The sequence below is a fragment of the Limanda limanda genome, chromosome 2 (assembly GCF_963576545.1).
Source record: "Limanda limanda chromosome 2, fLimLim1.1, whole genome shotgun sequence".
Lineage (NCBI taxonomy): Eukaryota > Metazoa > Chordata > Actinopteri > Pleuronectiformes > Pleuronectidae > Limanda > Limanda limanda.
In genome coordinates this window covers 9,661,290-9,684,430 of record NC_083637.1, presented here as the reverse complement: position 1 = coordinate 9,684,430, position 23,141 = coordinate 9,661,290, and the positions used below count along the sequence as shown (strand labels likewise).

General features: G+C 39.4%; 2 protein-coding genes across 2 annotated transcripts; one reads left to right on the top strand and one right to left on the bottom strand.

Annotated features, from left to right (window-relative positions):
• Nucleotides 1-1,683: 1,683 nt before the first annotated feature.
• uchl1 (ubiquitin carboxyl-terminal esterase L1 (ubiquitin thiolesterase)) lies at nucleotides 1,684-6,815 on the bottom strand. Its single transcript, XM_061083443.1, has 9 exons — nucleotides 6,783-6,815; nucleotides 6,647-6,658; nucleotides 6,150-6,278; nucleotides 4,472-4,613; nucleotides 4,128-4,213; nucleotides 3,615-3,662; nucleotides 3,258-3,327; nucleotides 3,117-3,175; nucleotides 1,684-2,708 (listed from the first exon to the last, which is right to left on the bottom strand). Exons 1-9 carry the CDS (start codon nucleotides 6,813-6,815, stop codon nucleotides 2,625-2,627), a joined length of 663 nt encoding a protein of 220 aa, XP_060939426.1. The 3' UTR covers nucleotides 1,684-2,624.
• A 155-nt stretch (nucleotides 6,816-6,970) lies between these two features.
• Nucleotides 6,971-21,765, top strand: anxa5b (annexin A5b). The gene is made up of 14 exons (XM_061083432.1): nucleotides 6,971-6,974; nucleotides 13,471-13,574; nucleotides 13,803-13,850; nucleotides 17,537-17,621; nucleotides 18,053-18,147; nucleotides 19,272-19,385; nucleotides 19,483-19,573; nucleotides 19,688-19,767; nucleotides 19,847-19,897; nucleotides 20,208-20,301; nucleotides 20,390-20,485; nucleotides 20,591-20,649; nucleotides 21,189-21,311; nucleotides 21,425-21,765. Exons 1-14 carry the CDS (start codon nucleotides 6,971-6,973, stop codon nucleotides 21,485-21,487), a joined length of 1,107 nt encoding a protein of 368 aa, XP_060939415.1. The 3' UTR covers nucleotides 21,488-21,765.
• The last annotated feature ends 1,376 nt before the right edge of the window (nucleotides 21,766-23,141 follow it).

Genomic DNA, 23,141 nt, shown 5'->3' with positions numbered 1-23,141 from the left:
GCATGTGAGAAATATGAGTCTGGTAATAGAAAAGATCCAATAGAGGCATCGAGCCAATTACAACTTTATTCTCGTAATATTACAATTCATGAGAATAGAACATTTAGTTTGCTTTAATTTGGCCCTTATACTCTGTCGTACTTCATTACCCAGAAAATGTTGATTGAATTCATTAAACAATGTGCTATGCTATATGGTCCCCTAACACCAAAACTGACTTATTCCCCATCTGATATCTCATCCTTCCACCAAGTTTTGTGAAAATCTGTTCAGTTGTTTTTGTGTATTCTTGCTTACAAATGAACTTTGTCAAAAATCTGTTTTTAACAGTTTCATTATAACTGTTTTATTGATTGAAATAACCATTATCAACCTGGGTAAAATGTAATGAAGTTATCAGGTACAGTTTACACTTTATGCCTGATCAAAACTTAAAGGTATTATCTATGTACTGTCCAGTGCACAAAGAATTAATTAACTGTGGCTTTACATTAAGTTCCACTGCTCATCTTTGCTTCGCGCCCTCGAGCAGGAAATATTTCAGGCAAAAAATTCTGATGGAGAATTCATTCTCTTACTGATTTAAATATTTGTTGGCTTCACAGTCATATGAGAGTCTGAACCAGAATATTAAACCCTCCAGATTAATAAAACTTGAAAATTGACCTAAATGTTCCCGGCCTGTATTCCCCATTTTGAATTTCACATTGTTTGTCTGCTGTTTGCTCCCAGTTACCGATTACAAATCAAAATCAATGGCTTAGCAGTCGTCTATAATCAGTGCAGTTGATAACAGTGGCAGACACGATGGGGTTGAGTGTTGACGGCTTCTGCTCTTTCCTATTGGATGCAGATGGGACCTTTTCAAATGGCAGGTCAAACCATTATTTTCTGTGCGTGTTACTTTATTGAATCGCCTGAATACAGGGAAAGAGTTCACACCAACTCAGACACAGCAAAGGGACAGCATCAGTTCTGTCCACAGCCCTTTTCCTCTGTCCTTTGGTTCTGTTTGAGTAAAGACGTCAGTAGGATCCTGTATCGGAGATGTGTTGGCTGTGATTAGCTTCACAAAGCTCTCTGTCACACTCCCCTGGTCTTTCACAGTCATTTAATACACCTCACATCACGCTGTGCCTGCTTTTTTTACCACAAAAAGCAAGTTCTTGTGTCGGTATCCACAGAGATGAGCTGAATCCTCACATCGACAACTCTGTCCTCCTCCTGTTTCAGACGCTCAGCAGCTGAAACATGTCCAAGAGCAGTCGGGACGAGCCTCAGGATGTTAACCACTTCATCCCCTCATGGGACAGAGGGTAGGAATGGGAGTCAGGGAATGTGCACACACTGGTCCCAGTCAAGAGAAAAACAGTGGTGTTAAAACAAGAGTCAGAAGAAAACATTGAGGTCTGCAGTTGAAGATTAGTTTCATCATCAATTCATCTGATTCATAGAAAGTAAAATGTTTAAATATGTCTTAGAGCTCATGAGAACTGTCCAAAATCTAAATATATTGAATTGGTCATTATGCGACAGATAGCAACATGTGAAAAATAAAGTACAATTTTAGATTTGGACAATATCCTGATCGTATTGGACCAAAATAGTTGGTTATTTATTTGTTTTGATAGCAAAAATCAATGCAGAAACAACAAATGACACTTAAGAGGTTTTTTAGTTGCTTTATTGAATTCCCACAACTGCATCACCACCAGAACTACAGCAACACAGCATTTGGAAAGTGCAAAACTTAAAACAATTTGAACACAAGAGACATACAGAGCCAATCACCTCTCACACACATAACACTTTGTAGTCACTTCATGGGAAGTTTTGTATTTTCTGTGAAAACTTGCACAGTGTTGTAGCATTTGAGGACTGTAAACCTAAAAAAACATTTTCAGATCGTGAAATTGACTTGGCAGTGACCTCAATATTATAATTACAATCCAGTGACCTAAACATTCCACCCCCTGTAGCTTGAAACTCAAAACTAGAACAGTTTTTCAGAGAAATGTCAGAGTGACTCGAGATCGTGACGTAAAAGGTCTCGTTCGTGCTCTGAACAATGGTCAAATTATTCCCACGGATCCAATTGGGCTCTTCTGAGGAATGTCAGATCCTCACAGATTCAACCACACAGCAACTGAAGGCATTCAGAAAAACGGGGCAAAAACTGTCCCTGCACAAGTTTTCTGCCTTTAACTTCTAACTTGTATTGGCACAAAAGGTAAGTGTGATACAGATGCACCAAGGATTGCACAGAAAAACTTGCTGAACCCAACATAACATAACATAAACACACAAGCAGCAACGTCAAGTTGAACAATTTTCACTTCTAAATAATATCACAAATAGGATCATTTGGAGCAGCTTGTATCAGTGAGTGTCGGCAGAACAAAAGGATTCGATTGTGTTTGTGTGATCGTGTGCGTGTCTGTGTGGATGTGCGAATGCTTTGTTCATGAGATGGGTGCAGTATGTGGAAACAATATGTGCTTTATAGTGCCTGCAGATGTATGTGAGTGCAGGTCACTGTGTGTGCCTGCTGATTGTGTTTGCCACGTGAACACTTCAAAACATTTTGTTTTTTTAACGATTCGATTCCGTTTCCTATCAAATATCTAACTTTGACAAAGAGCCACGGCAGAGAAACGGACTTCACCCTTCTCTCTCTCCACGAATCCACTGCACACTTTGGCTGCATCCTGGACAAGATTCAGGGGAAACAAAAAAACAAAACACACAAGGAAATTAGATGTCTATATATCTGCTGTATAATGCAGTTGTGAAATGATAAAATGTCATGCGTTTATAAAAGCTCCAAAAGATATCCAGATTATGATAATCATAATTTGGTCAAATAGGAATGAACTGATTTTATTATATCTGGGTTTTATCAACACTTCCTTAGCCTTATATAGAGAAATCTTTACTTCTGCTTTAGGATTTCCGTTGTTCTTTTACCTTTAAATGAGTCCAATGAACCAACATAACATTTCATTCTCTATTTTTATTTTTCATGCACATGGCGCCCTCTTATGGTAGCTTGATGTTACAACCTAAAATACTCGGGTCACAGATACATTTAGACCTCCGTCCATACGTTTACATACCGTGATGAAGGATTCATCCTTGGTGGCTCCGTGCTTCACTGCTCCGGTCATTCTCCCATCTTAAAAAAATTAATCAGATATTTTAGAATACAGTGACTGCGCCATCACAAGTAAAAACACATGACGTATACATGTGCTTACCAAATTCATAGAGTTGTCCCTTTATATTGACAAAGGTGATGAAGTGGAAGTTGACTTTGTCAGCTTCAGGCTGTGAAAGTTAAAATTTGTGGGAATATTATACTGAGTAAACAGTGCAATACACTGGAAAGCAATTTGTTACCGTCAACACCACATCTGCTTTAAATACAAGTCTCTCATGTACTATGTCCATGCATGGAATATTAAAAGAGAAGGAACATGCATATGGACAGACACAGAGGTATATTTGAAAATCAACTTTTATCTAATACATATAACACTCAATTCAGAGTAGTTATAAGTAATGTGTGTGGAAAAACACCACAGAGTCACATAGGGAAGTAGGAAGTATCTTACCCTGCACTGGCCCAGCTGTGCAGCCTCATTGTGAGCATCACAGATTGTCTGGAAAAAAAAAAAAGGTCAGAACATCTCCGTTAATACTGCTGGAACAGATCAATTCAAATATACATTCAAAGACGTTTTAATAGCGAACACACACATCAGGAATGCAGTGAGGAAAACAAAAGTTTCAAAAGACTTTTTAAAATGGCAAAACTGTTAATCAAACTGCCTTTGAAAAGGGACAAAGATTTAGCGGTGACTAGCGCCATCAAGTGTCGATAGCATCACATGAAATTTATGCAACTTTACAAGATATGGTTTACTCGAGTTTCACCCCCTGTTGCATTTATTTTGTCCATTATCTTATATTATTATATAAAACAGTAACCATATACGCAAGCACAAAGTTTGATGAAGCATTTTGGCAAAGAAGTCTTTTTAATATCAAACTTTATCCTCTGCTGATCAAATTTGCTGTTTACTCGTCTTTTCTTTTCCATTTAACAGTCCATAACGCAGTGTTACCTGGTTCTTCTCGAGATGTTTGGCACGATCATCAGCAGACATGTTGGCAGTCTCGTCGAGAAATTTCTTCAGGGCAGAGTCGGTTTCTGAAAACAAATTAAAGCACACACAATTCAGTAAATGCTTGTGTACTCTACTCTAAGGCTGTGTAAAGGAAATTATGATATGTTTCTAAAACATATAATGCATGTTGGTAGCATGTGAAAAACCGAATAACATTTGTTAGATTTTAAACTGTGGGATTGAAAGGTGCCGGTATGAACAACATTGTTCTTGTTGTGTGAATAAACATTGGTTGGATGTTCTCACAATATTGGACCAGCATGCATTTCCCATCCACTCACCAAAAGTCAGTTTGCTCTTGTTGTTTGCCACAGCGTGCAGCAGGGCGACGGTGCCACAGGAGTTTACTATTGTCTGCTTCAGGAAATAAACCTCAGATTCCTCAGCCACCTTGTCTGCCTGCTTCTCTCTGAAAGACTCGTGCTGTCATGCACACAGATAAAAGAAAACACACACAAACACAGAGCATGTTCATTATCATCTGCCACTTAAAATGTGCATGTGAATGAAGAACAGGACCGGAAAGCACATCCAGGAAAACCAATAAAATGTTGACAATTACTCGTTTGATTTAGTCATGAAGCCAAAAATGAAACATATCTAGTAAGATGATCTGCTCATCTCTACTCTGTAGTAAATGTGTCTGATTATGTTCTGGATCATCGAACCTTTGTTTGGTCAATAGAACATGAGAAACCAGTTTAAATGACCATCGCAATTTTCGATCAGACCAAGGTGACATCATAAAGTGTCTTGTTTCTTATGACACAGTAAGATACTTGATACAATATTGAAAGGATGGCACAGTGGTGCAGTGGTTCGCACTGACCCCACCCCGCCGTCCTGTGGGGGGTTTGCAGGTTGTTCCTGCGACTGTGTGAGTTAAGAGACCATATTGTCTGTAGGTGTGAATGTGAGTGAGAATGGGTGAGTTGGGCCTGTGATGAGTTCAGGAGGATGGATGGTTGAAGACTAGAATGTCAAAAAGCGTGTATACAACGTGCCTGGAATGGTGGTGGTGAGGGTTTGCCCTTAAAATGTACTACTTTACTTTTATTTATGTGAATGCACAGTTTGCACTTTGTTCATAATCACGATATTCAAAGAATCATTTGAAGATTGGAATGATGCGGTTTGGCATCATGGGATTCCTTTGCCTTGGAGCTCCAAGAAAAGACCCTTTGAAATGCTCTGGTCTACATAACAATATATTACCCTGTATTGCCACAGTTAGAATATAGATATTGTTTTCACACAGGAAAGGGATCAGTGTGTAGTTTCATTCATACTGGGATCTAAAAAAATACAGTAAACTACAATTAAACCTGAATGTCAATGCATGAAGGTTCCTAGTTTTAATATTTGTGTGTGGAGTTTGCTATGTTCTCCCTGTGTTAGCATGGATTTTCTCTAGGCACTCCCACAGTCCAAAGACTGGTGTTAGGTGAGTTGGAAAATAAATTGAGAGTGAATGTTTATTTGCCCTGTGATGGGATTAGCTCCAGCCTCCGAGCGACCCTCAAATCAGGAGCGTTAATAATAGAATAATAATAGATAATAGAAGGATTATTGACGATTTCATCTTGTGCCTTTATTTTGTTGCAGGTGGACATTTGTGTAAAACTAACCGTTTCAAATTATCCTTCAAGTTCAAAAACCTAATATTTAAGTCATTAACAAGAGCATGGATGGATGGACAATGAATGAAATACTAAAAACATATACAATATACATTTTAATTTTGCAGAACAGATTATAGGATTCATTCAGGGTTTAATGAATAAGTTTGACTTGGTTATTAGATTTCACATCGATTTAAAAAGGAGCCAAGCATCTGCTGAATCACTTCCTCCTCCTCCCTGCCCTCCCTGCATCCCAGCCTCACCCCACCCATCCCAGTCTGTACCACTGACTCACCCCACCCCTCCTCTTCCTCCTCCTCTTCATCATGGTTCCTACCTGTTGTGTCAGGGGGAAGAGCAGCATCAGGGCACAGCATGGCCGGGGCACGGCGGACAGCTGCTCCCCCTCCAGCCCCAGCACGTCCTCGAAGCGCCAGCTCTCCCCGGCACCGAGCTTCACCATCATCTGGAACCCGGGGAGACACACACACACTTTCACCGGGGGTCAGACATTTTGAGGGGGCGCCATGTGTCTGGAAAAAAGATGCTGCGTCGCGCTGCTGGTCCAGCCGGGAGGACCACACCCTTCAGGGAGGAGGAGGGGGAAGAGGATGCTCCCGCGCATTGATTTAAAAAAGAAATAAACCGCTTCTCCTGTTGGTTTAATCTTCTTTTCCCACCATTTTAAAAACACACACGGTCATCTTCATTAAAACCCCACATTGATGCTCTTAGCTGCTGCTGCGTAGCGAGCAGGTGTCGTCTCCCTCCAACTCGCTAGCAAAACAGTGAAACTTACCCAGAACAGCCGACGCCATTGTTTTGTTTACCCACCTTGTTCAGCATCTGAAACAGACACACAACAGCAGGTGAGCGACCCACGCAGGGGAAAGTTTATAAAACAGACACAAAGACACACGAGTTGTGTCCCCTCCCCTCCCCTCCATCACACACACACACACACACCCACCTCCGGGTTGATCTCCATCGCGTTCCACTCCATGTTTCTAGCCGGGTTTCGGGGGTGACTCAGCGGATTGAGGTGGGCTCTTCTGCCGGTTGCTCGGTTCTGATGAAGTTACACCGTGTTCACTTTATGTGGCCCCGGCTCGTACCATCTCAGCGGCAGACACGGGGGTGGGCGCCGCTCGAATTACCATGGGTGCACAGATTTAGATGGAGCAGGTGTCCGGGAATATTAAAAATACATCGAGGTTTTTCATACTACACATTTTGGTTTATGGTGGGACTGAATAAATGTCACTGTTTCTATGTTTCTGAAGACTGTGCTTATCATGTTCACCTTAATATCAAAATGTCGGAAGAACTTAATATACATGCTCTATTCTCTCTCTCTCTCTCTCTCTCTCTCTCTCTCTCTCTCTCTCATACATACATACACATATATACATATAACTACAGTATAAGCACATATATATACACACATACATATTTACATATAAGCACATATGTATACACACACATACATACATATAAGCACATATTTACACACACACATACATATATACATATAAGCACATATACACACATATATACATATAAGCACATATATACACACACACACATACATATATACATATAAGCACACATATATACACATACATACATATGCACCCATATACACAAAAAGGAAAAACAAAAAAACGAGACAAAGCACAAAAAATAAGATACAAATATAAAGAATAACAATACTTATAATAATAATAGTATTGAAACAGACACATATCCATAAGTCTTAAAGATGTTTTTTTAACGTGTCTTTTGTATAAAAGTTAGATCACGCCACTAAATGTGAGATCACTCCAGTTTCGTTCTTTCCAGAAAGTGAGGTGTGTCTCATTACTCTACATCAACCTCGTTTATATAAAGACAGACTAAATAAAAGTAAATAAAGATGGACGACATCACAGCTCCAGTGAAAGTGAAGCCAAAGCCTCTCCGTAGCCCCCTGGTGGGCCGTGCAGGTCATAAACCCTACTCTGTGTTAATGCTGATTCATGCTTCTGCGTCATTACACCACCAAAATGCTAGTGGTGGAAGAGTTTCTATGCTGGTGTTGATGTCTTCTGGTTCCAGTCGTCTCTGTTTACTTTAGAGCAGAGGTCTTCAACAGGGGGTCCGCGACTCCTAGGGGGTCCGCGGAGGTACTGCAGGGGGTCGCGAAATCTTTGGTTGATAAGACAGTTTTTAATTTTTTTTATTATTTTTCATTTATTTTCAAATCAATTTTTTTCCCACAAATGTAATTGTCTTTAAATCACATTAACATCCATCCAACATATTGTGAGGGTGATTTGACCCTCTGCCTGACAACTGCCATCCGTCCAAGGTTAGATAAGTTGTGTGCTACCCATCAGAGTCCGACATCTCACTAATGTGGGAGTATGTGTGCCATCCACAGATGGCTTGAGGATTCACTGTCTCTTCTACATGTTTAAAATAAAAACATGAATGTGTGAATTACTTTAATAGCTCAGTGTTGTATGCAAGATGTATGTTTATAAATGGCAGTGGCATGGCCACCCTGTACCTTGCACATGTTTAAATAAAAAACATGAATATATGAACCCATGTAATATTTGAATAGCTTATATGTTTATACATGGCACTAGGCCCAGTTTAATATAAAACACAATTTTATACGATATATATATAGTAGGGGGTTCCTGCTACATCTCTCCACCAGTTTGGGGGTCCTTGGCCTGAAAAACGTTGAAGACCCCTGCTTCGGAGCAATGGCGAATGTAACCCAGTGGATCCTGTTTAAGTAGGAGCTGATAAGAACAGCAAAAAACCTTGTGCAGACCAATCACAGCATAGAGGACTATACTGATAGGTTAGCTAATAGGACATGAGCAAATCTAAAAAGTCAAATTAAACAGCAAATACATTTCTCTGGTAAATTTCTCTGATTCTCTAATTTAAGGTAGTTATCTTATCACACTGGTGTTTGTCCTAGGGCAAACTTTTCATGTAAATTTGGTTTAAATTAGTTATTTGATGCTATAAAAACTGGGTGAAACTTCATGACTGATGGCGGACAACATGTAAAATCCACACAGAAAACAGAAGGTTTCGAAAACAAAAAACTTGGTTGTTGTGAGGTGACAGTTTTAACCACTGGACCACAGTGCCAACAGCCTTCTACCAAACCTCTCAAATGAAAAAGTTCATTTTTGCCTCATGATCATAATCAGTTGTTTTTATAATATGTCTCATTGTTTTTTCTCAGTATGTGCACTGAGCTTTTAGTCTCATGGTAAAAAAAGTAGCGTCATGTTAAACACCTTTTAATGATTCACATATGGACATACGTTCTGAATATAACTGCAGTGTGTGCTTGGGACTCTTCACATCTTAAATGTAGGTTGTGGTTTTGTGGATTTTCCCTCTCTCTTCCTCTTGGTGGCACTATAGCCTCCACCACAGGTTCCAGTCTGATGGTTGTAACATGAACAGTGATGATAGCGACTGAAGTAGCATTTATACATCATTCAACACTTGTTTTTGTTTTGTTTTCTGTACTTAAGTATTGATGCATGCTGGACATGCTCAGGAAGAGGATGTGGTCTTCGGTTCCTCACAAGAGTTTCATTGCAACACCTTTTCTGTTGTTAGTATTACAAATTGAAGGATACATTCAGGCTTACTAGACTATTACTCATATCTTTCTTTGTCAGAGCAGTAACAAATACCTCAGGGAACAGGGAACACAAATACAAGTAGCAGAGAAACCAACACACATGTGTTATTCATACAGGCTGGAGGGTGAAGTCAGTGGCAGTTAGTGTTTGTGTGTGTATATGAAAAAGAGTGAGACTTTCTGTGGACTGGTGGGTTCATAGGTCAGAGTGATACGTGTAGCGGGTAATTTATTCTGTGTTTCTATTTGTCGTTTTGTTAATCTGAGGGAAGGAGACAAACGACATGAGAACTCTGGTAAAAACAACATTATTGGGGACCATAAACTTAATAAGAATTATGGTCCTTAGAAGAAAAGGGAGGGTGACTTACACCGGCTTCCTCAAAACACACAGTTTATGGGTGTTTAGTAATCTCTGTGCCTTTGAGTATTTCTTAAATACTTCTGTATTGTTGCATAATGTTTGAAATATCTTGGACATCTGGAAATGATAACAGATCATGCTTCAGATGAGCGTTTCAAATTTCACTTAAAACTGGTCTGTGTGAAATTAGTATTTTCATTGTAATATTTTGTCCTTGAATTTTGATTTTATGAATTTAATCATAACTTAGCCATTTTTGTGATATTTGTATTAAGAACTGACATTTTATACTGCCATAAGTTCAGATTGTGGAAGGTTGTTATGTATGTAAATTGATGTAAATGTATAAAACTGTATAAAATCAATAAATATATGTTTTAAAAAAAAAACTGGTCTATGTGTGTGTGTGTGTGTGTGTGTGTGTGTGTGTGTGTGTGTGTGTGTGTGTGTGTGTGTGTGTGTGTGTGTGTGTGTGTGTGTGTGAGTGTGTTTAGTCTCTTTGTTAGAATTGATCTGCAGCTCTCGTTGATGATTCATTGACCTGGTATGAAGATTCCATACATGCCAAAGCAAAAGGCAAGACAAGAGCTCACATTCATGGAAGAAACAAGTAAAATCAATTCCACATATTTCTATTCTCTATTGAACAGATCTACTTTTTGCAATTGTCACAACAGCTTCGGTTTCAGTCTCCACCCGTTGTCAAAGCCTGATGTCAACTAGTCAAGTAGAGTATTTGGCCAGTGTCTGACTAACACATTAATATTTATTCATTTGTTTGTTAGTTTAATATTTAATCATTATGTCTATGATTTATTGGTACATAAGCCATAAAATTGAACTTTAATCTGCACCTTGTTTACAAACCAACCTGTAAACACGATGTAACATCAGTGATGTGTCCTTGCCGCTGGTTGTCAGTCACAGATTATATTGCCTCATGGTGAAGTTCAGTTTTACCTTAACATGTACACACTGGTGGTCCTTTGGTGAAAGGCACAGAAACAACCCAGTGGTTTGGAAAGAAATACTAATGGGGGCAGGGCCCGGTTATTTCATCCATATCCAACCCTTGACCTAAACTTCACTACTTCAGCTTTGCACATCTAAAGTGTTTAGGGCCCGAGCACACTTGTTCCAGGGTTTTCATCGGATCAACTTCAAATCGAGATGAGTGTCATCACAACAAGATGGAGATAAAAACTGACTGACGGATTTTTTTTTAGTCACACGGTGTGACCGTGGCGTGGCGTCAAAGTTTGATTACACGCCATAAAAACACGATGTCCTGGATATTAAAACACGATGTTCTGTACATACATCGACCATGAATCCTTTGATGCTGAGCCGGTCAAATATCAAAGGAATCTTTGTTTTTTTATTATTTTCAGACAAAACGCATGCAACGCTTCAAAATGCATGTGCTCGGGCCCGCCCAGTGCTGCTTTGCAGCCCTAGAAATTTTATATATTTTGATACTGTATTTTTGCTATCATATTTTTATTTTGATGTTGGATCTCTAGGAATAAGCTAGTTATTATTATTATTATTATTCAGGCAAATGAATTGGCTTTTTGAGGGCTTTAACATGCTCAACTTCTTACCAAAATTTGCAGAAAGTTAGAAAGTGGTGAAAATTTACGTATTCTGAAGGAATTTTCAATTTCTCTTGTAGCTTAAAAAGATATGTAATGTCATGCCATAAATCAAAAATATATTTTGGACTAATGATAGATTGGTCCGGTAATGAAAAACACAAAAGAGCAATATGTACTTCATGTTGCTTTATTTGTAGTTTATTTTAAAAAGGTTTTATATATACTTCTCTTCTCTGAGCAAGGTTCTCCGCTCTTGCTACAGGGTCAGAATTAACACGCTGCATATTTTGCTTGGAAGTGGCATCTGGTCAAATAAATGTAAACTGTTATAAATAAAAAAACAGATAAATAAATAATAAATTACTAATAAATTCAATATAACCGAGATAAATTACATGTTACATTTTTGGGGTGGTATATATTCATGATTTTGTAAAAACATTTATCATAAACCGTTGTTTCTGAAATATTAGAAAAAAATAATACTCTAAAGTACTTTATGTGTATAAATCCTTAATCGAATTTAAAAAAGCCCCAAAACTCCCAATCTAGGACATATATCTATCATGTCAAACATTCTGCAATGGTCGCACCACATTTGGTCGAACCACATGATATTTTTCTAGCTCAGTAAAAATTTAAGGCCACAGAATTGGCCTCATGAAGAAAACAAACTAGGTCCGCACAAAAGGTCACTATGACATTTAGAATCAAAATATGTATATTTTGAAATAACTTAGAATTTAAAGTTTTTTTTAGGTCATACCACATGATATCCAAATGTGGCAACTACATACCAGCTGTGAAAAAAGTTATTTTTTTCCAAATTTGAGAGAGAGCTACAAACCTGTTGCTGCTTCCATGGGTCCTTGGCAAAATGGTTTATGATGCTTCTTCCTGTCTTTGAATGGATTTCATCATCGAAGTCCCAAATTGGTAATTTCTTGATGGTCGCACCACATGATATTTCATAAAATTGATATCATCGGACAAAGTTTGTTTGTATACTATGATGGAAATATAATTTCCTTGTCGTTTTTGACTTTTTGCATTAGCAAAGCATAACAGACTTTCCTGTCGTCCAGTGGTCTGATGTACTGACATATAAAGCTGCACTAATCAATAATTCCATATTAACAGTGGATCTAATAACTATGTGTAATGTGAAAGAGGTTGTTTGTATTGACAAACGCACAGATAATTGTCTCCCCACTTTGCAGCTCCACTCAGCTCGGTGGAACATTTTTATTTTATTATCTTTCAGCTGTCTGCTTTGATTCAGTCTTCATCATCAACTTTGAGTCTGACTGCAGCTCTTTTGTTTTCAACAACACAACAACAACAACAACATCAGTCTCTAAATTTTACGACTTTTTTTGTAATATTATAACTTTATTTTGGTAATCACAACTTTACTCTTGTACATTTACGGCTTTTCTCTTGTAACATTTCAACGTTATTCTTGTCAATTTAGAACCTTTTTCAAATTATATTACCACTGTATTCTCCTATAACTTCATTCTTATATTTTATAATTTGATATGACTTGACTCTCATAATGTCACAACTTTATTCTCATAAATTCACGACTATCTAATTTCCCATGATATTATCACTGTATTCTTGTAATATTATCACTTAATTCTAAGTTAATAAATCTGTATAACCTTTTTCTCTTAATATGAATTAAAGCTCATAATATTTCGACTTTATTCTTATAAATAAAGGACTTTTTCTCATGATATAACCACTGTATTCTCGTATCACTTAATTCTTGTACATTTTTACAATTTTTTTAAACATATATTTTATATTACTTAACACTCTTAATGTTACGACCTATATTTTCCACCTGTTAGTGGCCCCAATCCTCTATCGTACCTTTTCTTTCTGCAGTTGTAAAAACTTTTGGAAACTTTTTCCATCATCGACACTTCCAATAAAAAACAGCATTTCCCAGAGTGCACTGGGAGCAGGGCTGTTCCATGGACTCTTGCCGGGGTGTGGCTGACACACACACACACACTCACAGCTGAGGGTTTTTCTGGCTGGAGCTTCTCTCTCCGTCCTCCTTCTCCTCCATCTCCACCGGGTCTCTCTGTGTCCGCTGCCCGAGCCTCGTCTCTCAGGTCCCCGGTAAGTTCCTCAGTCAGCGGGGGGTAGTGGCTGTAACTTGGGGGGGAATGGAAGAGCAGATTGGTGAGCGGGGACAGCCGGGGTCTTACCTGGGGTTTCACCTGGGGACCGAGGAGTAAGTTTGACAGACAGAAGAAGAAGAAAAAACAACTTGATTAAAACTGATGAAGAACCAGTTTTAGTTTCTACTTAAGTTTCTTAAGGTTAAAGCTTTTCTCTCTTCAACAGATCTTCTTCCTCATCTTCTTCAATAAACCGTCAAGACTTTTCAAAATGGTGAGTGTGCTCCACTTCTCTTAAGTATCTTTTTAAAAGCTTGTAACACAAAGAAAAGCGTCAAACTTCACTTTAAACCTACAACTAACGTCACAATTCCTTCAATAGTCGACGTAAAAATCCGTTATTTATGCTAATGTGTGACTCATAGTGGTTTTTACATCTGAACTCAAAGACAACGCCCACTTTATTCCCCATTATATAATGCCCAGATTAGATTTGACTGCAGGACAAGTCAGGAACACAGATGCAGAGTTTATTTATTCACTCTTGATAAACTTCAGACATGTTTCCAAAGTCCCTACTTGATGTTTAATCAGTGGCAGCAGATACTTTGAATAATAGCCACTATGTTCATGCGGCTGAATAAGTCAACTGTCCTTATGTGTGTTTAAACTGCAATATTACACATACAAAAATACAACTTTCCAGTCCGTCACGTTGTAAGTGTGAATGGACTTGTGTTGCTATGTTTGTTATAAAACCCATTTTCAGTTTTTGTAATTAGGCCACTTGAAAAGACCGTTTGAGGAGAAAAAACTATTTATAAGGAATAATTCGATTTTGAGTTAAGGAGGAGTTCTAGTGTTAAGTTGTTTGGGGCTAATAATGATAGTGAGGGTCCGTACGAGTATAGAAAGTCTGTGTGTGTGTGTGTGTACTTTTATTTTTGTGAGTATCATATTCAGTTTAGATCTTATGAGAGAGAACATGTTGGTCGATCCTCACTTTTCCAACAGTTGAGGGTTATGGTTAGAATTAAGTTAAGGTCAGGCATTTAGTTCTACTGTTTAAGGTAAGTAGGTCAGGACAGGGCTAGGGAATGCAATATGTCAATGGGTGTACTCCCTAAGATACTAAGCACAAGAAAGTATGTGTGTGTGTGTGCAGAGAGGTTTTATTTGGGGGAAGTTGGGAAGTTTGGTGTATGAGTCACATGGGCTCTGTTCCATTCGGGTGGGTCTCTGCGTCTCTCCACCTCTCCGTTTCACAAAACCATTTCCACGTCTCGCCTGCAGTTTGAATCCAGCCTCCCATTCCTCTCTTAAAGGGGAAACAGCTCTTTCTTTCCCCCCCCGTTTGTCAGGGTGGAGTCGGTTCGCCACCATGAAAATCGTCATGATAACAGTGAGACATGATGCAGTCACAGTTTAGTCTGAAGTTATATACAAAACTCACAAGTTTTCTCTGTTTCCAAGGCGGATGTTGTGTATTCCTTAGTGTGACAGAGCTCCATTGTTTTCCAAAACGGATCTTAACAAATCGCTGACCACACATTTTCTCTTTTTGATATTATTAATAGACACTGTGGTTTATTTTGAGTCAATCCCACGTAATCTGCTCTGTCCCGGAGCTGATAATACTCACATGCATTTGCATCACATTGGTCAAATGCCCATGGCTGTTGTTTGAGTAACATTTGCTTAAAAACCACAGAGCCCAGTTGTTTGAGGAAGTTACTACAGTTAGAATAATGTGCAATAACAAACTCGTGACAGATTTTAAATATCCAAGTCTTCAGTAAGCAAAAAAACTCGGCTTGGAACCAGGGCTGCAGCCATGAATTCAGTATTACTGGGGTCATAAGTTCAAACAGCCTCCCGAATTTAAAAGGACTTGTATAGAATCGAGTAGAATAGATTTGAGATTATAGAATATAATTTATTTCTACATATCTTGTACATAGTGCGAGAAGAAATTAAGAGTGCCACTCCTTATTGGAAAGTACAAGTTAAATAAAAGTAAAACATAAGAATAATAACAATCTTTATTAATGTAGCACGTTTGTTAGCAATGTTAAAAAGTTGCTTTACAAGGAAGAAACAAAGAAGCTTGAGCTACGTGAACATGGAACTGAAAAAGAACACAATGTACAAGCAGTGACTACAAACCAATTTAAAAATAAAACAAATAAGAATAAAGTGCAGTTCACAGAAGTTATTGCAGTGTAAAATGAATACATAGTGAGGACTGTTTCATTTTGTATATTTATTGAAATTATGAATCGTGGCCTCAGGAAAGAAATCGTTCAGGAGTCCGAGGCTGTGGTTTGACTTTTTAATGACCTGCTGCGTCTGGCTGAGGGTTTTACAGGTTGTGGTCAGAAAAGTCTTGACAGTGTTTCTGAAATAATCCAATCCTGTGATTTGAATTTTTCAAAAAAAAGAAATGAAACAGGAAGTTATCTCCGGGTCGTCAGTGTAATCAGGAAGTGTTGAGAGACAAACTGACACTTTGTTGACTCTGGGTTTATTATGGGATTAGTTCTTCAATCTGTTGGTTATATCCATAAGCTGTACAACATGGGCCGTTAACCATAAAATAGATTTTATGACATAATGACAGGTGACTTCTGTTTTATACAAGCACGACTACATGGATTGGGCCCGGTCTCCATAGTAACGTCGGTTCATAAACGTAGGAGGGGAGTGATAAGACCTGTGTGGGGCCAATGTCACTGTCTGTGCTTTAAATTGACTTCCGCCTGTGTTCAACATACAGGGACCAGAGGCCCCCGGCGGTCATGTGCGAACTCGTCCTATACGACTCAACCTGTCAACAGTAGGAGACAAAGTGGCGTCCCACATTCCGCTGGAAGGGATCAGTGTTGTCTAAATATCTCCTTGTTTGTCCATTGATTAGATTTTAGTTTACCTTGTGCTGATGAGTGTGTTTAGTAAAAAACAGCAGCTTTTCTTCTTCCTGCAGAGAAACACAGAGTCCCGGTTGTTAACAGGCAGCTTGTTTTCTGGACTCGCCACATGTTTTTTCCAGGGTCGGAATTCCACAGACATTCCCGTGGTTGTTCCTCTCTAAACATCTCTGAAGCAGCTGCAATGATCACAGCCTGAAACGCTCAGTAAAATCCATTTTACAGTTAATGTTCTTTCAGCCTTATCAGATTCTCACAGTCTTCAGTGTCAGTCAGTTCCCTGTTTTGAATTGTTTGATCCATACTCCGGGGAAATGATTAGTCAAAGAATCAATGACTCCATTCACACCGGGATTTACAATGTGGCTCATATCCAGATTGTATCCAGAGTCCTGATAACATTTATAACGGGTGTTAATATTTGACGCCAGTGAGATTCGATCGATATGTCTCATCCTCCTCTCTCCTTCCGTCTTCACTGCACACACCCATAGAAAGACGTCCACTAAATATGCCTGATTTTTTTTCTGTTTAATCAAAATTCATGAATTATTCTCTGGGAAAGTGGTGGAAAATGCAAAGGGGAAATAGACACCTTATTTTGTAATTATGTAAAAATTCTGGATCTGTTCCTTTGTCCAGAATTTGTTCATGCTCTTTGTTGTAAAGCACTTTGCTATTTGTGTTGAAAGGTGCTACACAAATAAAGTTGTTATTATTTGATGTTTGAAGACAAGGCAACGATCATGAGGACACTGACCACTGATGTTGCTTTAAGATGATGTAATCTCTGTTTACAATGACACCACCTGTGTTCATATAGTTGTCAACTTGCATGATGTGTTATTATAGAAGTTTCCCTTGAGAGGCTTCGTGCTGTAGTATCTGTACATTACAGCTGTGGGAATACATTTAATGTTTTGAACTTAGTGGAGAGTATCAGGATTTAGTGTCTATGGGAATAAAAAAACATCAGCTGCTGGTGAAAAGACATCTAACTTTGGAAAATCTGTCCACATCTTCCGTGTTGCAGGCCAGCAGAGGAACCGTGAAAGCCAGCGGCAACTTCAACGCCAGCGCTGATGCTGAGGTTCTGCACAAAGCCATGAAAGGACTGGGTAAGATGATGTGTGTGGTTGTGTGTGTGTTTGTGTGTGTGTGTTTGTGTGTATCTGTTGTCAGCAAAATGTTATCTGATGTGCAGACGCCACGTCAGTCGGTAGTATTCCTCCCAACAGACCAACGGGAGAGTGTCATGTGGGGAGTTCCTCTCTGAACAATCCGTGTAGTAATCCCTTGTGTCTGCGTGGAGCTCCGCCCACGCACCGGTGACTCATAAACACATGAGCCGGGAGCAGTAACCGGAGACGCTTCTCTGTGAGTCAGAACGCTGTCCTGCTCCGAAGCCCGTGATTACGTGGTTGAAACACTTGTAATCAGGAGCCGAGCCAGTCAGAGTGTGTGGATTGTCATGGAGCACGTATGTCACATGAGAACAGTTATAAACACTAGCAGCTCGTCTGAGTAACCATGGTTCTTGTTGCCGTAGGGACTGATGAGGAGGCCATCCTGCAGCTGTTGGTGGCTCGCAGCAACGCCCAGAGGCAGCAGATCCTGAGCAGCTACAAAACTCTGTTTGGAAAGGTGGGAGCTCCTCGTGATCACGTGACCACACATCACAACATCACAGTTTGAAGGCCTAATAAAAACAATATGATATATAATAGATAAAAGCAATGAGAAGGCAGCATCACATCAAAGCAGTAAAGACAACGTGTCGTCCGACCACATTTAAAGACATGATGCTTTTCCGTGTTCCAAACTGTCCTATTTCTCTCCTGCTGATTCCCACTGGCCTCCGAAACCGTCTCTTAGCATTGGTTACGTCTTTGCGTTCTTCACACAAGGTTTTTACCCATTATCTTTGTTTCTATTTACATTTATTCCAATCTGTGCAAACCTTGGGCTCTAAATATGAAACAGTACAAAAAGGAAAGTAAATCACGCCACTAGAGGGCCACTCAGCCGAAGCTAACGCCCTATCTCGTTATGTTACAGAAAAAACTAAGAAAAAATTCCAGGACACACCCTGTTTATTAGGATCCGGGCCAACATTTTATCAATTCTTCCTTGTGTCTTGACCCACCCTTCCACCAAGTTTCATGGAAATCGATTCAGTAGCTTTTGAGTGATCCTGCTGAAAAACAGACAGACAAACCACAATAGAAACATGAACTCGTCGTTGGAGGGAAAACAAAGAAAATCTTGAACTAGACAGATAAGTGTAGCACTTTTTATTTTATTTATAGGAGTTGCTGAAACAAAATGATCTTCAACTAGTGAAAAGTATTCCACCACTGACTGTTATTTCACAAGAGACCCACAGTTCTACTGTAGACAATTATGTCGGTTTAAGTTTGTAAGTTAGCGAATCATAAAAACATCTTTTACTGAAGATTACGTGAACTCGTTCTTGGCCCGATTCAACAAGCCCGACATGACGTGTTGATTAGAGGCAGATTTTGCTGACACAGCGGTTCTGGCTGTTTTATTCGCTCCCCCCTGTTTCCACATTGCTGCCAGATGTGTGAATCTTGAGAGCTGACAAAGGAAACTGCCATAGACCCAGAAGTCTCTAATGAGGAGAATAGAAATAACCCCAGTAATCACTGTATAATGTCCCTCAAGTCTGTAGGGTGTCCTCCTCACAGGACAAATTTATAGGATGTTCTTCATGAACCAAAACTTATCATGTTTCTTCACGACAGGATCTGGTCAGTGACCTGAAGGGGGAGCTGGGGGGCAAATTTGAGTCCCTGGTCGTGGCTCTGATGTCCGCACCCCTCGACTATGATGTGACATCGATTCGCAATGCCATCAAGGTAGGTGCTGCAGCAGCTGCCAGATGTGGACGAAGACTTTAGGAACTGGAGAGTGGATTTGTAAGGGCTGTGACATTTTCCCCTCTTTGACCTCCAGGGGGCAGGAACGGACGAGAAGGTGCTGGTGGAGATCCTCGCCTCACGGACGGCTCAGCAGGTGAAGGAGATCTCAGCTGCTTACAGAAAGGGTAACACACGCGCACACACACACACACTCACGTTTAAGACAGGCATGTTAAAGAAATGTAGGAAACTTGTGTTTTCCAAGATGAAGACAATATGTCGTGATGTGTTTCCCTCAGAGTATGATGACGACCTGGAGGAGGACGTTTCTGGTGACACTTCCGGTCACTTCAAGAGACTTCTGGTCATTCTGCTGCAGGTAAATCTCGCCTCCTCTTCCTCTTCCTCTTCTTTTTCCTCTTCCTCTTCTCTTACATTATGTTTTCCTCTCTCCTCAGTCCAACAGGCAGAAGGGGATCCAGCAGGGAGAGATTGAGAAAGATACTCAGGTGAGTCAGCTGTTAGTTCTTGCTCCTCACCATCAATGGCATCTTTGTCTTTTAGTCTGAGGGTGTGAGTGTCACATGTGTAGCTTTAGGCAGGATACTCCAAGAGTGTTTATTGTGCGTTGGAGGAGGGAATGGCAGTTTGGATGAATGATGTTGTGGCACCCTCTAGTGGAAGGAGCAAGTAAAAACTCCCTTAAAATCTCTGTTTACAAAGAATTAGTAAATTTTGCAATGAAATAAATATTAAATTGATTTTAAACAGGTCTAGTTTTGAGTCTTACAGTGTGATGTGTATTCTGTGTGGTCCTAGGCCCTCTTCAAGGCCGGAGAGCAGAAGTTCGGCACCGATGAGCAGTCGTTCGTCACCATCCTGGGAAACCGCAGCGCTGAACATCTAAGAAAAGGTGCGAGTGTGTTTTTATTCAAATTTAAAGTCTTTTTGCTGAAAATTTCACATAATAATCTGAAAAACTTTAAACGCCTGTGTTTCAGTGTTTGATGCCTACATGAAGCTGTCTGGATACGAGATGGAGGAGACCATCAAGAGGGAAACGTCTGGAGGCCTGAGAGACCTGCTCCTCGCCGTGGGTATGAGTCAACTCTCACTGCCGACTGGTTCTGTACTGGTTTCCTGAACCTGTGGTGTTATATAATAACACATTTTTTCATTTTGTTTCTATTTTCCCTCTGAAGTGAAGTGTGCCCGAAGCGTTCCAGTCTATTTTGCTGAGACTCTGTACTACGCCATGAAGGTAAGAAGTCAAACCGCTGAGGAGGTTAAGAACGACAATGTCTGAAAGAATATTTATATAAATCCCTCTTTGTTTAACGTGTTCCTAATAAACAAAATTATATTGGTTGTAATGACACATTATAATGTCAGCTACAGTGCAGCTTTTATTCAGAGGATAAAACTAAGTTAAAAATGTCTTCATGTAGATTTAGCAGGTACGTGAATATTCATCATTTATTCATTCAGTCATTGTGAAATTGAACTAAATAATAATAATAATACTGATCTGAATCCAGGCCCAGAATGTTAGAGAATTTTTAAACATTTTAACTTTTTTCTCAATAACTAGATCACATCCCTGAATTATTTAATAATGTAAAGTAGAATATTGGTAATCTTTCAGTGCATCAGGGGTGAAAACATAACCTCCTTGGTTCAGGTAATGAGATGTTGAATGTAGTCGGTCCTTGTTAATAACTTGATGATGCTGTTAAACATGTTGTTTTTGTTTATGAGACATGTTCTAATGATGTGTGTGTGTGTGTGTGTTTGTTGCAGGGTGCTGGTACTGACGACAACACGCTGATCAGGGTGATGGTGACTCGCAGTGAGGTGGACTTGTTGGACATCAGGACTGAGTTCAGGAGGTTGTTCGCCTGCTCTCTGCATTCAATGATCAAGGTATAATAATCAATCACTCACACACACACGCACACAAACCCTCACACATATTTGCACCAGTTATGACTTCTTTCCCCCCTTTAACTTTCACTGCCTATGTGTGTTTGTAACAGGGAGATACCGGCGGTGACTACCGTAAGGCCCTTCTGTTGCTCTGCGGTGGAGATGACGCATAACCACGGCAACAGGCAATAATAGGAACCACACCTGAAGGGCCTCCTCTCTCCTCTTTACTACACAGCTTTGTTCTGTGTGAGACTCGGCTCATCAGGTCCTTGAAATATGATTCTAATTGAATGGTTGTTAACATTTTTTTCATTAATGCAGCTTCTGGTCGACTAATATTTCCCTATCATGTTTTATCCTTTAGAATTTCATCAAAGTGAATACAATTCTTTTGTTACACGTTGTATGTAACAAACAATATGCAACAATAAACTTTTCATGTCATGTAGTCAAACTGTTTTATTTCTGTTTCTGTCCTGCAGCCTGTGTTGTTTATACATGCACTGGTCTCTCATGGCCACTAGAGGGAGCTGTCTAGAGATAAGCAGCTTCAACAGAGTTGAGCGTCTCATAAACACCCACACTAACATTCCAGATACTTGTACTTTTATCAAGTATTTTGATTCTATGCTGCACTTTTACTCCAGTAAATTGAAGAGAAAAGTATCAAGATTTAGATTTTTAAACACACATAAATGATTATAGAGTTTAACCCAGTTCGACCAGTAAAAACATTAAAAAGCTACAAACACGTGTATATATTGTTTAATTTCAACATTTATTGATTAAATTCGAAGAGAATAATTCATGGACCTTGATTTAAGCAAAAAATAACCATATTTCATGGATTTATATTCATGAGCATGTGCAATTTGGTGCAGATACACACAAAAATCTGGATCCAGTGAGTTTAAAAGAGACTGTTAGGCCTTTGGTGGAGATACGTGTACTTCTTAATGCCTTTCTACTTTTGCTTTATGGGTATTTCTACTTTTAAGTCTGTTATAACTTCTTCCTCCACTCTTTCAGATCTTGTATTCAACATCTGGTATTTTAAAACTTGATTAACTTTTCACACATGGTGGAAAACAGGTAAAATTTATGGACAAATTTGATTTTATTCAAAACGTCACTTTAAGCTCTGTGCTTTGAATATATGGCAAAACGTTGTTTCACTACATGCAGGATAATAAAACTTATGAAGCCATAACGTGAGAAAGGTAAAGTCATAAACACTTAATATGAGCATGTGAAACATCAAAAATCACAAAAGTCCTTGCACAGGTTTAATTAATTGAGCTTTTGAAGGTTTCTGGCTCTTGAGATTGATTTAATCTTTCCACTGTTATGAGGAAAGTTTCACTTGCGGTGTTCACAGCCATGATGAACTACATTTAAATCTTCCAGAAAATGACCCTCATGACTTGGCACCACCAGGACTCGGTGGCAGAAAAGTTTTGTTGTTGTTGTTGATTTGGGTGAGATCCTTTAAAAGCTCGAAGATCATAGATGGAACAGACGCCTCCATCACTGCTGGCAGCATCACGTCCATGGAGTTGTCACCACTGTATGTTCAGCACATGATCTCATGATGAAGAGGCCTCATTAAGCGGAAACGAGTGTCACTGTTCGGCCCTTTGATTTAATTTCGCCTGTAAGGATGGTTGTTTAGAGGAACGTGACTTTATACCTGCAGAAGAGCATTAAAAACTGTTAACAGTGAGAGGATTTTAAAGGAAAGTGTTCTGTTCCTTGTGTGTGTGTGTGGGTTTGTGTTTAAAGGAGCATGGAGGGGGGGTCACCTCAGGTCCTGCTCCTCTATCC

Coding starts and splice junctions, on each gene's coding strand:
- uchl1 (XM_061083443.1), bottom strand. CDS start 6,815: ATGGAGTGGAACGCGATGGAGATCAACCCGGAG. Junction 4,614..6,149: donor TCTTCCCCCTGACACAACAG/GTAGGAACCATG, acceptor TGTGCATGACAG/CACGAGTCTTTCAGAGAGAA. Junction 3,328..3,614: donor CACAGCTGGGCCAGTGCAGG/GTAAGATACTTC, acceptor TAACTTTCACAG/CCTGAAGCTGACAAAGTCAA.
- anxa5b (XM_061083432.1), top strand. Junction 20,486..20,590: donor AGACCTGCTCCTCGCCGTGG/GTATGAGTCAAC, acceptor TTCCCTCTGAAG/TGAAGTGTGCCCGAAGCGTT. Junction 20,650..21,188: donor CTCTGTACTACGCCATGAAG/GTAAGAAGTCAA, acceptor TGTTTGTTGCAG/GGTGCTGGTACTGACGACAA.